At 34.5% G+C, this 13,472-nt stretch overlaps 1 protein-coding gene across 3 annotated transcripts; it reads right to left on the bottom strand.

The window, feature by feature from the left end:
- Nucleotides 1–7,390: 7,390 nt before the first annotated feature.
- LOC110898964 (syntaxin-52) lies at nucleotides 7,391–12,725 on the bottom strand. Of its 3 annotated transcripts, XM_022145822.2 has the most exons (7): nucleotides 9,621–9,965; nucleotides 9,510–9,534; nucleotides 8,928–9,146; nucleotides 8,591–8,796; nucleotides 8,359–8,459; nucleotides 7,797–7,841; nucleotides 7,482–7,714 (listed from the first exon to the last, which is right to left on the bottom strand). In XM_022145822.2, exons 3-7 carry the CDS (start codon nucleotides 9,140–9,142, stop codon nucleotides 7,583–7,585), a joined length of 699 nt encoding a protein of 232 aa, XP_022001514.1. In that variant the 5' UTR covers nucleotides 9,143–9,146; nucleotides 9,510–9,534; nucleotides 9,621–9,965; the 3' UTR covers nucleotides 7,482–7,582. The 3 variants fall into 3 exon arrangements, with proteins under 3 accessions (XP_022001513.1, XP_022001514.1, XP_035837381.1); XM_022145821.2 differs by lacking the exon at nucleotides 9,510–9,534 and having other exon boundaries at nucleotides 7,391–7,714; XM_035981488.1 differs by lacking the exons at nucleotides 9,510–9,534; nucleotides 9,621–9,965 and adding an exon at nucleotides 12,703–12,725.
- Nucleotides 12,726–13,472: the final 747 nt, after the last annotated feature.

Here is a 13,472-nt window from a genome sequence, read left to right as displayed (position 1 = left end):
AAAAATATATCCCAGCCCATGGTGTTACCATCTTCTTCCGACGAAATCAACGCCTTTTTTGAACATGGTGATGGAAACCACACAATAGTTTTAGAGGAAGAAGAAGCCTCTTCCGAACGTAGAATACAAAATAAGTGCTTAAATAGGGGTCGGAAAGGTAGTTTTATTTTTTGGGTAATTTATATTCTTTTAGTGTAATTTATATTTTGTAGCGTTTTTTATATTTTTAATGTAATATATGTATATATTTTTAGTGTAATATATGTATATATTTTTTGTGTAATTTATATCTTTTAGTGTAATTTATTTTCTTTTGCCGAAATATAGGTGCTTACGATAGGTTGGTGGCCGACTACTTTTTCGAAAACCCGGTATACATGGATGAAATGTTTAGGCGTCGGTTTCTAATGAGCCGTCATCTTTTCGTACGTATAGCCGATTATTTGGTAAAATTTGACCCGTTTAAGATGTGATGCTAGAGGTAAACGAGGATTTGCCACTTTACAAAATGTATATATCGGCAATTCGTCAATTGGCTTATGACACAAGTAGCGATATGTGGGATGAATATTTGAAGATGTCTGATAGAACTTTACGAGAGAGTTTGTACAAGTTTTGCAAAGGTGTGGTCAAGCTATACAATAAGAGGTATTTGCGAAAAACAACAACGGATGATATCCTAGTGTTGTATCACACACACGAAAGTAAACATGCATTTCCTGGAATGCTTGGTAGCATTGATTGTATGCATTGGCCGTGCGTAATTGCCCTAATGCATGACGAGGTTAATTTACACGAGGTGATCAAGGTCATCCCACATTAATTCTAGAAGCGTGGCTTCAAAGGATCTATGGGTTTGGCATGCTTTTTTTGGTGTCCCTGATTCGAATAACGACTTAAACGTTCTGTGTTAGTCAGATGTTTTCAACGACATCATTAACGGTACTGGTCCCGATTCTAGGTTTATGGTTTCGGGAGTAGAATACAAGCACGGGTATTATCTAGTTGATGGAATATACCCAACCAACGCAACGATCGTTAAACTATATCGTATTAGGAAGAAAGATTATAAAAGAAAGAAATTTGCTAAATGTCAAGAATTTGCGAGAAAGGATGTTGAACGACTATTTGGGGTAACAAAAATGACACATTGTGGCAAACCTGGCACGAGCATTTACGCCATTGAGATATTGTATGTACGCTTGTATTTTGATGCATAACATGATTATCGAAGACGAAGGTAACACCATGTGAGAATACGATGAAAATGAAATTGATGAGAACGTTGTACCGGTTGATGAAGGACAACAAGAGTCTAATATATGGGCGTTATACAATGAGGCTACGCATAACAACCTTCGTTCGGATTTGATTTATCATGTTTGGCAATCAGTCGGATCAACAACGACGAGTAGTTTTTGTTATATATATATATATTTTTAATTTAGTAGTTTGAATATATTTTAACATGTACTAGAATTTCCTTATTTTAATAGTATGTAGTTTTATTATTTTAGTTATTAAATAAATTTCTTTAGTTCTATTTGTTGTTTATCAAAATAAATTATGTAAAAAAATTTTAGATAAAAATAAATTAAAAAATAGGAAGTGGATGTTGGTGGACCATCACCACACCATATAGGGTGGTGGATGAGAGTGGAATGATACCTGAAAGGTGGTAATGGTGATTAGAAACATTGCCACAGATGGTGATTAGAAACATTACCACACCACATAATATTAAAAGTTTGTGTCATCAACAACAAATTTTAGCTATTTCTAACATTAGGTGCATCCATACCTCTTAATGTTTTTCTCTTGCATTAAAAGCTATAATTAATACCAAGTAGGTGGCACAACCGTGCGCTGCGGACCTGTGGCGGGTATGTGTATGTGAGGTTTCATTGCGTAGCTACTGTGGATGTTACATTAGGTGGGTGGAACTGAGATACAAATACCATACCATTAGATCGACATTCACATACAAACTGTGAAATGTGCGTGTGCAGTGTGCATCTCTGGCATTGCGAATATTAGAGTGGTGCATTTTCACATTGTTGGTGCTCCCCATCACTACAATTACTAATACGACTCAAATCCAACCCAAACCCTTACGCGACACGAGAAAAAAAAACATGTTTTGGGTCGGTTAACATGCCATGTTTTTTAATGGGTAGGGGTCAGGTTGACCTGTATTAAAAAATAGGCCAGGTTCGGGTTGACCCACACAAAAACGGGTTGACCCATTAACCCGTTTAAGTGTTTTAAAAAATATATTTTTAGTTTTTTTTTTTTCGTTTTTCATTTTTCTGAAGATACACATGTAATTTCCAATCCATTTTTATGATTTTCAATATTTAAAACAAAAACTATTCATATTACTCATTTTACAACCCAACAACCTGTTTATAACTTGTGAACATATATGACTTATTTAAAAAAAGATGGGTTAAACGGATCGTGTTCGGATCAACCCGAATTTATGTGTGTCCGGGTTAGGGTTGAAAGTTTTGACACGAATAATAATATAGGTTAATTGGGTTCAGGTTGCATATTTCAACCCGCGGACCCATAACCCATCAACCCGACACAAATAATATTTGGGTTCGGGTTTCACATAGGTCATTATAACATTTATGAATTTTAATATATTTAAAGTACTTTAAATGTTTTTTTCCATTAGAACCATGATTTTCGTCAATCCGACAAAACAAATATTTTTTTTTTTTTGAAAATTTTGTACTTGTATGTTTTTGGGGTTAAAACCTCATAAACATATATGTATAATTATTTTGGCAATTTTGGTCACAAAGTGTGAATTTAAGTAAATTTTTGACATATTTGAAAATCTAAGGACTAAAAAAATGTAAATTACTCCCAATGTTCACTGATTTGGGATATATAATCTGCTGTTTGTGTATGATACAATCCTTACGCCTCAATCACTGTCCCGAGGTGTGACAACTATATAAAGGATAATGCAAATAAGAAAATAACTTAGCTTGTTTTCTCACCAGGGCTAGGGCTGTCAAGGCTATGTCCGTGTTCGTTCATTAAGGAAACAAACATGTTCGCAAACTATTCACGAACGCATATCGAACATAAACTGTTCGTTCATTACGGAAACTAACCGAACAAATTTTTTTGTTCGTGTTCGTTCGTTAAGCTAATTGAACAAAAATAAACGAACTTCTCACCGAATGGTTCATAAACCGTTCACTGAGCGCTCGGTTTGTTTACAGACCTAGTTCCCACTACTAAGCAATACATTGATCTTTTTACTAAAGCATTTGATGTTCAACCTTTTTTTTTTTTTGTCTAAAAGCATCATGAATATGATCTTTTCATTGTGTTGTAAAATTCTGAGTACTAGCATGCTTCATGTCTAATGTCTTGCTAGGTAAGTGACGGCTAAGTTTGGTGATAACCAATCGTGGTCTTTTCAGAAGCCATGTTTGGTTAAGTTTGGTAAAACTCCTTCATTGCCATTTTTGTCAAGGCAATCTTTTCTTTATAAATTTGGAATCCTGTAATTAATTTGACTAGATGGATTTTAATGCAAACTGAAAATCGGATCTTATGCAATCTTTGTTTCAATTATTTGTGGCTAGGGCCGTTCAAACCGTTCGGCGCTCGTCGCTCGTTCGGAAATTGCTCGGAAAATGTTCGTTCGATTTGACGCTCGGTTGTACGCTCTGGTCGGTTCGGTTTGTAAACGAGCCAAGCATGAGCAAAGATCCGTCTTCTCGGTTCGGCTCAAATTATTATTTTTAGTTAGTATATATATACACATATACACATACATATATAATCATGTATATATACAAATATAAATTACACATATATACACACACCTATATTTATATACACATACATATATACTCAAATATAAATTAAATTTGTAGTTTTATATATACTACTCTGTTAGATTCTAGTCAACTATATACAAATTTAGAACTATATCTATACGTACTAACCCGATCACGACAATAAAAAAAATAATATCAAATCTAAAAGTTAAACCCTAAACAGATAAACGAGAGTCTACTCATCGCCTCAATGTTTCATGTCGTTACCCTAAGTCAATCGTCTCTTGCTCTCAACGTCATTGTTCGTGCAATATGATCATCGCCTTGTCGTCCACAACATTGTTATTCATAAGAAAAATATTATGTCATGAAATGTGCTTGTTTATTAAGACACAAAAACTTGAGACCTACATTGTCACTATCTCTCTCAGAAAATTAAAATCGGGCGACACGGTTGCCCAAATCGCTCGAACTTCGTTCGCCGCTCGCTCGAAATATTTACTGCTCGGAAAATGTTCGCTTGATTTGTGGCTCGGTTTTAAATGAGCCGCTCCGCTCGGTTTGGTTTGTAAACGAGCAAAGCACGAGCAAAGGTCCGCTCGGTTCGACTTGGCCCGAGCCCTATTTGTGGCTAGGATTAATTTGCTAGTACAACAATTAAAATTTTACAATTCTTAGGTTATGACGACATACAACTGCATTTTTTTAAGGACAAGTTCAAATAGAAAATGAACAGAAGACAGGCAACTGTAATCTTTTAAAGACAACTTTTATTAGAAAAAGAAGAGAATATACAATATGGAAAATACAAAGTGTTGGAAATCAGGCCCTTGATCGAATAAACAAACACATAATATGAACAAACTTGTTCGACTCTTTTATTAGTTTACTAATGAGAGCACACTAATTACAATGACCCTAACCATCTATTTATACTAAACTTCTTCTAGTCCTAACCCGACTCAAACTCTATTAATAAAACAAATAAACAAACTAGATAAACCTATCTAATAAACCTTGATGCCCAAGAAAATATCCCTAGACTAGAATTAGGAAACATAAATAAAATAAACTAAAATACTTAACACCCTCCAACTTTTGAGTTATGACAAGATTAGTCCCAACACAAAGTACATATCGATGCGAATTAGTACATAACAAACAAATTAAGTACATATAGATGTTGTAATATAAACCATTAGTATTTTTCTTCTCTATTCTTAGCAGCCACCACCTCCACCACCTCCTACGATGGCAGCGGATCCAGCCGAAGAAGCCACAGCACCAGCATACTGAGGACGTTGATTAGGTGAATCATTATCATTAGAGTCGCCACATGCAAAGATGATCATAGTCAAAACAGAGATAGACACCACAATCATGCACAACATGAACACAATATGTGAGCCCTCCAACTCGAGAATTCCACCTTCTTCGCCGCTGTTAAGACTAATCAATCGAACCATGGCGATGACAACTCTCAATTGAATGTAAAAAGGGTGATAAATAGCGTAGATATCGTTGTGGTTTGAGTTGGTTACTTTGCATGTGTGGTATTTATATTATGTGTACAGCATAGGTACTTTGAACATGAGTGATGAGTCATTTAAATATTATGTAGAAAATGTTCAATTTTGACTTATATGTTATCAGGAAAAGATCAGGAAACTTGATCAATTTTGGAATACAACTTGCATATCTGTGTGCGTGGTTACGGTTTCATATTTTAAAACAAGTGCGCGAATGTGCAAAGACAAACTAATTGAAAGTTATAAATCTAATATATAGATAATCTATGTGCGTGGTTTCTAATTCTATATAATAACAATTTTATCGTAGTTTTATTATGTATTTAAAACTTAATATGCTAAAACCTCTTAAGGGTGTAAGGAGTGGTTAAACACTTTGAAGTGGCAAACCAAAAAACCGACTAATCAGAGCGCGCCATGTCAATCAGTCAAAAGTGTTTAAACTTTGCTGAAAATTGTTGGCAGTGGTTTAAACACTTGTTGAGTGGCAAACTTTTTTTTTTTTATTTTATGTTTTTTTATATTTAAGATAAAATGGAAAAAACATAAACTTTTTAAAAATAAAAATAAAGCATTACATTTTAATTAAAAATAAAGCATCACATCTTAAATAAAAATAAAACATTACATTTTAAATAAAATATAACTTAAAAAAAACTAAAAATCACAAGGCCATCCATATTTTTTTGCGATCTCACGTTTTCTAACGAGTGTGATTTCCAACATCTTTGGGTGAACATTGTCGGTAGGCCGATTATACGTCTCCAAGTCCTTGTCGAACATTGTTTGTCGCAACGCCTCTCGTTGCTCATCCGCCAAGGTCAAATATTTTTCTTCTCGTACACGTTTAATTTCCATTATCTCTTTTTTCATGGCCTTGTACTCTTCGAATTTGTGTGTTAATTTTTGTTTGCATCGTCATCCATTTTGAGCGAACTTGGTGGTGGGTTCGGTTACTTCCTCCGACCGTTTCGTTGAAGTGGTTTAGAACTTTCTTCCAAAAGTCATCCTTCTTTTGTTGATTGCCTTTCTTTTTATTCAAAGTGCAATGAACAAAAGCCTTTGCCAACGCCTCTTCTTGTCTAGGCGACCAACTTTCCCGTTTGGCTTTTCCTTTTCTTTCCGGTTCATCCGCAACATCTTCATCATCATCATCGTCATCTAACTCTTGTTCTTGGGTTTCCGGCACGAACTCCTTATCGGCGTCATCTTGTACGTCTCTCGGTGATTGTGACATTGGGTTTTGAAAAGCAAACGGGTCAAAAGCATTTTGCGCTTCTGGGGAGTAATCATAATAACCGGCTTGAGTCATCCTCGGACCGTATTGCATCCAATTTTGGGTGGGTTGGGTATCATAACCGAAAGGTTGATGCATGGGTTGGTTAAAATAAAATGGAGGTTGGGTTTGATTCGCAAACCCAAGTTGCGGATTAAACGGGACACTAGTACCACCCGAACCACGTTTATCTTGAGGCCTCGACTTTGAACCGGACCCTACCATTTTCTTCTTGCCTTCACCCTTCTTTGAGCCTTCCATATTTTTTAAAATTGTTGACAGTGTAGAGTAGATTGAAAGAGTATGGTGTATTTTTTCAAAATATTTGAGTAGTATTTATGGGGTAAATTTTCAAAACAATTTTTTTTTTTTTTTTTTTACTTTTAACGGTATTATTACCGTTGGAGGGGTGAACAACGGTCAAAAAAGCATGCTTCCCGAATCGGCATCCTGTCCCCGATTTGTTTCCTTTGCCGCGTCCCAAAATCTTCGGCGGTTTGCCGACCGTTGCCGCTTGCCACACCGTATACCCTAAGTGAAGCTACACTGAGGTTGATTATTAAACACGCGTGCCTTTATGATCAAGCTCAGGCTCAAGCCTATCTCAATTTGAGCTTTTGACGAATAAATATCAAGTAGCTCGCGTCGTTTACTTGCCTGATAAGAATGAACAGCACAACACAGCACACGTTTGATGACGTATAAAAGTGTTTCAACATACACATTTTAGTAAGAAAAAATGGAATACATTATTTCCTTTTTTATATCAATGTCAATGACAGAACATTAGGCACCTTAAATTATCATAATAAACCATCAAAACAACAATGTTTTCTTTTTTTTTGGTAGAACAAAACACTTTAAATATAACACAAAGAAACCGCATATAATACACAAATTATAACACAAACGAAGCACTAAAATCAACTGTATAAGAAGCCAGTGCTCATACAAAACAGAGCTATGCATCACAAGTATTTTATGATCAACCAAAGAGCGACAACTAAGCCAACGATCCCAACCACCGACAATAATAAGCACATGCACGTGCAACCACTCTTGGCCCGCTTGTTCAAAATGGCCAGATTCTTCTGCACTCTCTGTTGTTCCAAACAAATAGTCAAAAACCGTTTCGTAACTTGTAATGATCAAAAACTTTCACAGTTAGTAGATATATGTAACCTTTAGTCGAGAATCTGTAACTTCTACATGTTCATCGAGGTCATCCTGCATATCACAAAAGAGCAAATAAGCACAATCGTTATATCAGGTTCACCGAGGCATATTACTTTATGACTTTAACAAATAAGGATAACTACCAACAAAAGCAACACTTTTTTTATTTTAGCGAAAAAGTCACTCGACCTAATTTTGATTTATTAAAGTCCCTATACTTGTTCAAAATGGACGTACCTGTGGTTTCTATAAAAACAATGACTCGTTCGCTCTTAAACTTCGATAAAGTCACATCCCACATTAGCTCAAAAAACTGTACAAGTCAGCATTTTTACACACTCTAATTGTCATTTCGTCAATATTGACGAGTCTAAGAGAAAATAAGTAATTTCTTTTGTTTTCTCACACGTACGTGTATTTTAGACAAGTTTAAGGACTTTATTATAATAAATCCAAGGACCAAGGTGAGGGACCTTTTGTGCAAAAAAGAAAGTACGTTGGTTTATACGGGCATCAACCTAATTCTTTAATAAATGATAACATATTAGATATAAAGAGAATGACATACAATGAGCCTGGTGTGCAGATCAAGTTCCTCATTGACCGCCAAAGCAATATGTTTGGTACTTATTACTGTTTGCTCCAGTTTCTCTAGACCCTCATCTTGTTCTGCATAAAAAAATATATTTCAGTAAAATAATTAATAACCATGAAACTTGTACAACAATTAATATTTAGTTCAAATGCTAATGAATATTTTAATTTAAAGGGGGTTGTATATAATAATAATAATAGCTTGCCTCTCATAACTTGTCTCTGAAGCCCAACAATACCGGCGTTGTCCAAACCAGATATTCGGGCCATGTCATCAGCTGGTTTAGTATCTGGCCCAAGCAAGCTGTCCCTATTACCAAAGCTTGACATGTTCAACGCAGACGCCATCTGTGTTACTTTTGTTCTCAAATTTGCAAGCATATCTCTGCGTCTGTTCATTTCTTTCTCCGTTCTGAAAATATTAAAAAACAGGTTTATTGACACGTAGGATAGTTTTGTTACAGCTTTAAAAATGTTTGAAAGACAAAAGCAAGATAATAACGTTCTCTTAAATACAACTCACAAACTGAGCTGAATACTTACAGAGGCTGTTTTGCAGGAAGCTTTGTCAGAAGAGACTGCAAACTATCAAGTCTAGTTCCCAATATCGTAATCTTCCTCCGAATCGCAGACGAATGACGCTGAGCTTCCGGCCCCGTTCCAAACGAAGTCCTCTCTGATATCATACCAGTAATGTCATCAGCAAGTTTAGACGCTTCATTATACTCCCTCATCCACGGATCCGCAGAAGACGCCATTTATCTGAAACAGAAACAATAAAAAACTAACACATTAACCGCCAGCCACCGTTATACTTAATTGCATCCAAATTAGGGCTCACAAACATCCATAAATATCTAAAACCGCAGCGGAAACCATCAGGATCAGTAAAATTACGGTATCTATGGACTATGCCATTCTAACGGATAATAACAAAGTATTTTAACAATCCTAATATAATCGCTATAAAATTCACAAATTCTCTAAACCTAGGGCATTGTTAAATAATAAATTTCAAGAAATAACGTGCATCTGTTTCTGCGACAAAAACATGATCACAATTGAATCGGTAACCGTTTAACTGTAAATTAGGGCGAAATTAAACGAAAAATAGAGAACAATTACCTCAGCGGAGATTGAATCTGTCAATCTACACCGATTAAAACAAGATAAATCGATGAATAACCGTTAGAACTACAAATTAGGTCAAAATTAAAATAAAATTGAGAAAATTACCTCAAGGGATCAGTTATACGGATTGCGAGAAGAATTAGAAGCTTTTGATCGATCAAACTGATTAGAAAGAAGAATCTACACCGATTGAAACAGGATCAATTGAGAAATAACGGATAAAACTACAAATTAACGGCGATGAGATGATGATTGTAGTAGGAGACACACGGCGGCAGCGGTCACCGGCGAGCTAAACGGCGTCGTCTGGGTTTACTTTGAAATTGTAATTTGAGGAGACGTGGAAAGGTGATTATGTTGTAGATAAAGGTCCGGACCTTGTATATTGGAACGTGCCGTATACAGGTGGGTGGACCGGCGGGCCGGCTACGTTGGAAACCATGACGACTAGTTATAAAAATAAGACTAAAGTATCATTTTCTTCCTTCAAATTTGACCTCTTCCATTTTGATCTTGTCATTTTTATTCGACTTGTTAACTTCATCCATTTTTAATGTGAAAACACGTGTATTTTCGGCGTTATAAAGAAATTCAAGTATTCAACCATTTCACACATGGATTCATTCCGCGGCGCATACTTCACAGATGAGAAAGCAGCGAAGGTGGAAAACATCTTCCCGGAGTTCCTCAAGAGGTACGAGTTAGGGTTTCAGTTTACTGTTTGTGGATTTGGAATCGGTTGAACCTGTTAGTTACGTATGATAGGTTATGATGTTTTTGTTTTGGTTGTTACAAGATCAGAATTTGCCGAGAACTGTTCTATGAGTCGACATTAAAGCGAAGAGGCCGAATGAGTCTAATACCATGTTTATTGATTTCTCACATGTTATGCGGTTTAATGATGTATTGCAGAAAGCTATTTCTGATGAGTATTTGACGGAATAGTGGATGATGGTGGTGGTGGGTAGGTGATGGTGATAGTGGTGGAGGGTTAAAATAGACATTTTACAAATACTTAACTGAGAAATCTAGCATACCCAAGTTCAAAAATTACAAACCAAACGGACCAACCAGGTATTTAATTCTATAATGAAGATTGGCAACAAAAGATCCCGAGGGAAGTTGAAAAACAGACTTCAATTAGAAGGAAACAAACCGTCACACCCTTATTTTCCGGTGGGCCTGGACTTGGAGTTTATGCGTGATGATTGATAACAATATCACAAATGGCAACGGAAGATGGAATAAAGTAAAGTAATAAACACAAAAGCTTGAATATACTAAATAAAAGTTATACAAGTTGTTCGTACAAAATATCCACAGGCGGAATCGAAATAAAAGATACTTGAGACTATGTGGGTCTTTTATTGTGGAATTGCAAATTCCAATCCTAAGACCAAGCCTTGTCCAACCTATTCCGTATTTGCTCTTAACCTGCGCTTAATCTTTTGAAAATACGTCAGTTTTTATTGGTAAATACTAATACCGACTCTTTTGAAAATATTTTCAAAATTTATTTAATACCATTTGGTATTTCATTTTTAAATAACTTGGGACAAACTCTATCTCTTGTTATCAGTTTTACATGCTTGTCAATACAGTCGGGGACCGATAATCAAATGTCCGAACATGATTGATTGACACGCCACATTTTATAATATGTGTATATATCATTTATTTTGCTTATGTCAGATGTATGCCTACACCCCGCGCTTTGAGTCGTGATCATTTGCAATTAAATAAGTAGGGACGCCCGGACACGGTCGTATTAACCCCCAAGTGTTTAATTAATCAAGCAAAACGGAGTATTTATAAAATAAAATAGACTAGAAGTATCTACATGTGTTAGTCTTTTATGATAATTATATATATAGTACAACCGTATTCAAAACAACTTAGTTTACGCACAATTTACTAGGGGCTTCTAGTCTGGTATGAACGGAAATATTATCCATAGTTAGGAGGAAAGGTCAGCCCAAGACTAGTGGGGTGATACCGACATCTCCAGGTCATGAGGAAAGGTCAGCCGTGGATCCACTAAATGAATGACTATTGACTATAATAACCAACACAACCACAACAACAACAACAATAACTTCAACAACCAACCTCAACAAACATTCAACAACAACAAGTAATGCATATACGACACACAACACTTTGCATGCTAGATTTTAGATAAAAACAATTGAACGGGACACATTGATACACCCCAAAAAGTTAATGACAAAAGGGGAGAGAGTTTACTCACTGTTTGCTTTCTGTTAAATCCTTAGCAAAACCGCACGAGTGTTCGAGAAAGAAAATGAATTCAAAAAGCAAAGTCACCCTAAAATATATAAGACCAAAATACTAAATAAAACAACACTACAATATAAATATATACAAAACAATACAACCTAATACTTTGGGGTTTTTGCCTATTAGAAATATAAATTATCAAAACTAATTTTTTTAACCATTTGAACTTTAATACTCATAACTATATTTGTTTATGTGACATAAAACCAAAAACTATAATATAGTTACATTAATATCTTAATCATTAAAATATATTAAATATAATTTTGTAACATATAGATATGACTTAATTTCAAAGATGTTACCTGTATGTATAAATTTATTATTTGAACTTAAATTATTAAAACAAAGGAAAAAAAATAGTTTTCTTTATTACGTCATATGTCCTTTTTTAAAAGAAAGTTAATTTCAATATATGCAATTTCTTACTTTTCAAAAAAGTGCTTTGTTTATAATTTAACAAAAAGTTCATCTATGATCACTCTATAGACTACAAAATCCATCATAAATTTCATCTAGGTAGATCATAAAATTTAGAGAAAACAATTTCATATATTTTATTTTCCAAAAGTAACCCAACTATGATATAACTCTTAAAAGAATATGATGATGGCAACAATTTATGAAGAAATATATGTGACATCTAGAATTATCAAATTAACAAAAATGAAACGAATGTGACGACAATTATTATCAACTAACGTAAATTTTGATCAAAACGCAATCTTACATCTAAGCCCCAAATTCTATACTAAAATTATAAAGCAAAATTGTATATGAGATATAAACCTTTATCATATGGATTAATAGAGGTTTATAGAATTCTAGAAAAAAAAAAGAAAGAAAAATAAATAAGAGAAATAAAAGACATAGATTTTGAGTATACCCACTATGAAGAAATTACAAGATGAGAAGAAAATCCAAAGAATTGATGATGATCCTTACTTCCACTTGATGATTTTGAGAGCATTTAGATATAATTTTGGTTGAGAATGCTTGCTTTTGGTTAGAGAATTTGTGGTGACACTTCACTTAGAGTGATGATGGCTTATAGAGCAACAACAACTATTCGGGTGGTTTTGTGTTTTTTTTTTCTTTTCTAGAAAGTATATAGAGAAATATTTGTTGGTCACTTAAAAGTCATAACCCCCACTCCTACTTTATTACTAAATAAATATGGAGTTACTTTTTTTCTAATTACCTTACTTTAAAATTATTACAAAATAAATGTGTAGTTACTTTTTCTAATTACCTCACTTAAAACCGTTTTTTTATAATACATAAAGTTTATTATTATTAAAATCATACTAATCATCTAGAGAAGATGATAGTTTTAAAAATATTATATACGTTTTTTAACACTATAACTAAACTCAAAATTTAAATAAAAAAAAGAAAAATTTAAATAATTCCCATTTTATTAATCCGGGTTTCGGAGGTACGTTTTTCGCGGATATTACAGTCTCCCCTACTTTTAAGAACTTTGTCCCGAAATTAGAAGGAAATTGCTCAATAGGATAGTGTACAGGGTTTTCTCATGAGTGTAAAAAGGTATCGAGTAGATTTGAGAATAGCATGAAGAAATTAGTATGGTCTGATAACGATCGTTAAACACAAATCATGAAGATGTTGAGGGTACACCCGAACTACGATACG

Source organism: Helianthus annuus, chromosome 13 (assembly GCF_002127325.2).
Source record: "Helianthus annuus cultivar XRQ/B chromosome 13, HanXRQr2.0-SUNRISE, whole genome shotgun sequence".
Classification (NCBI taxonomy): domain Eukaryota; kingdom Viridiplantae; phylum Streptophyta; class Magnoliopsida; order Asterales; family Asteraceae; genus Helianthus; species Helianthus annuus.
The sequence above is the reverse complement of the archived record's forward strand: the minus strand, read 5'-3'. Positions and strand labels throughout refer to the sequence as shown.

Coding starts and splice junctions, on each gene's coding strand:
- LOC110898964 (XM_035981488.1), bottom strand. CDS start 9,142: ATGGCGTCTTCTGCGGATCCGTGGATGAGGGAGTATAATGAAGCGTCT. Junction 8,797..8,927: donor CTTCCTGCAAAACAGCCTCT/GTAAGTATTCAG, acceptor TAATATTTTCAG/AACGGAGAAAGAAATGAACA. Junction 7,842..8,358: donor ATCTGCACACCAGGCTCATT/GTATGTCATTCT, acceptor TGTGATATGCAG/GATGACCTCGATGAACATGT.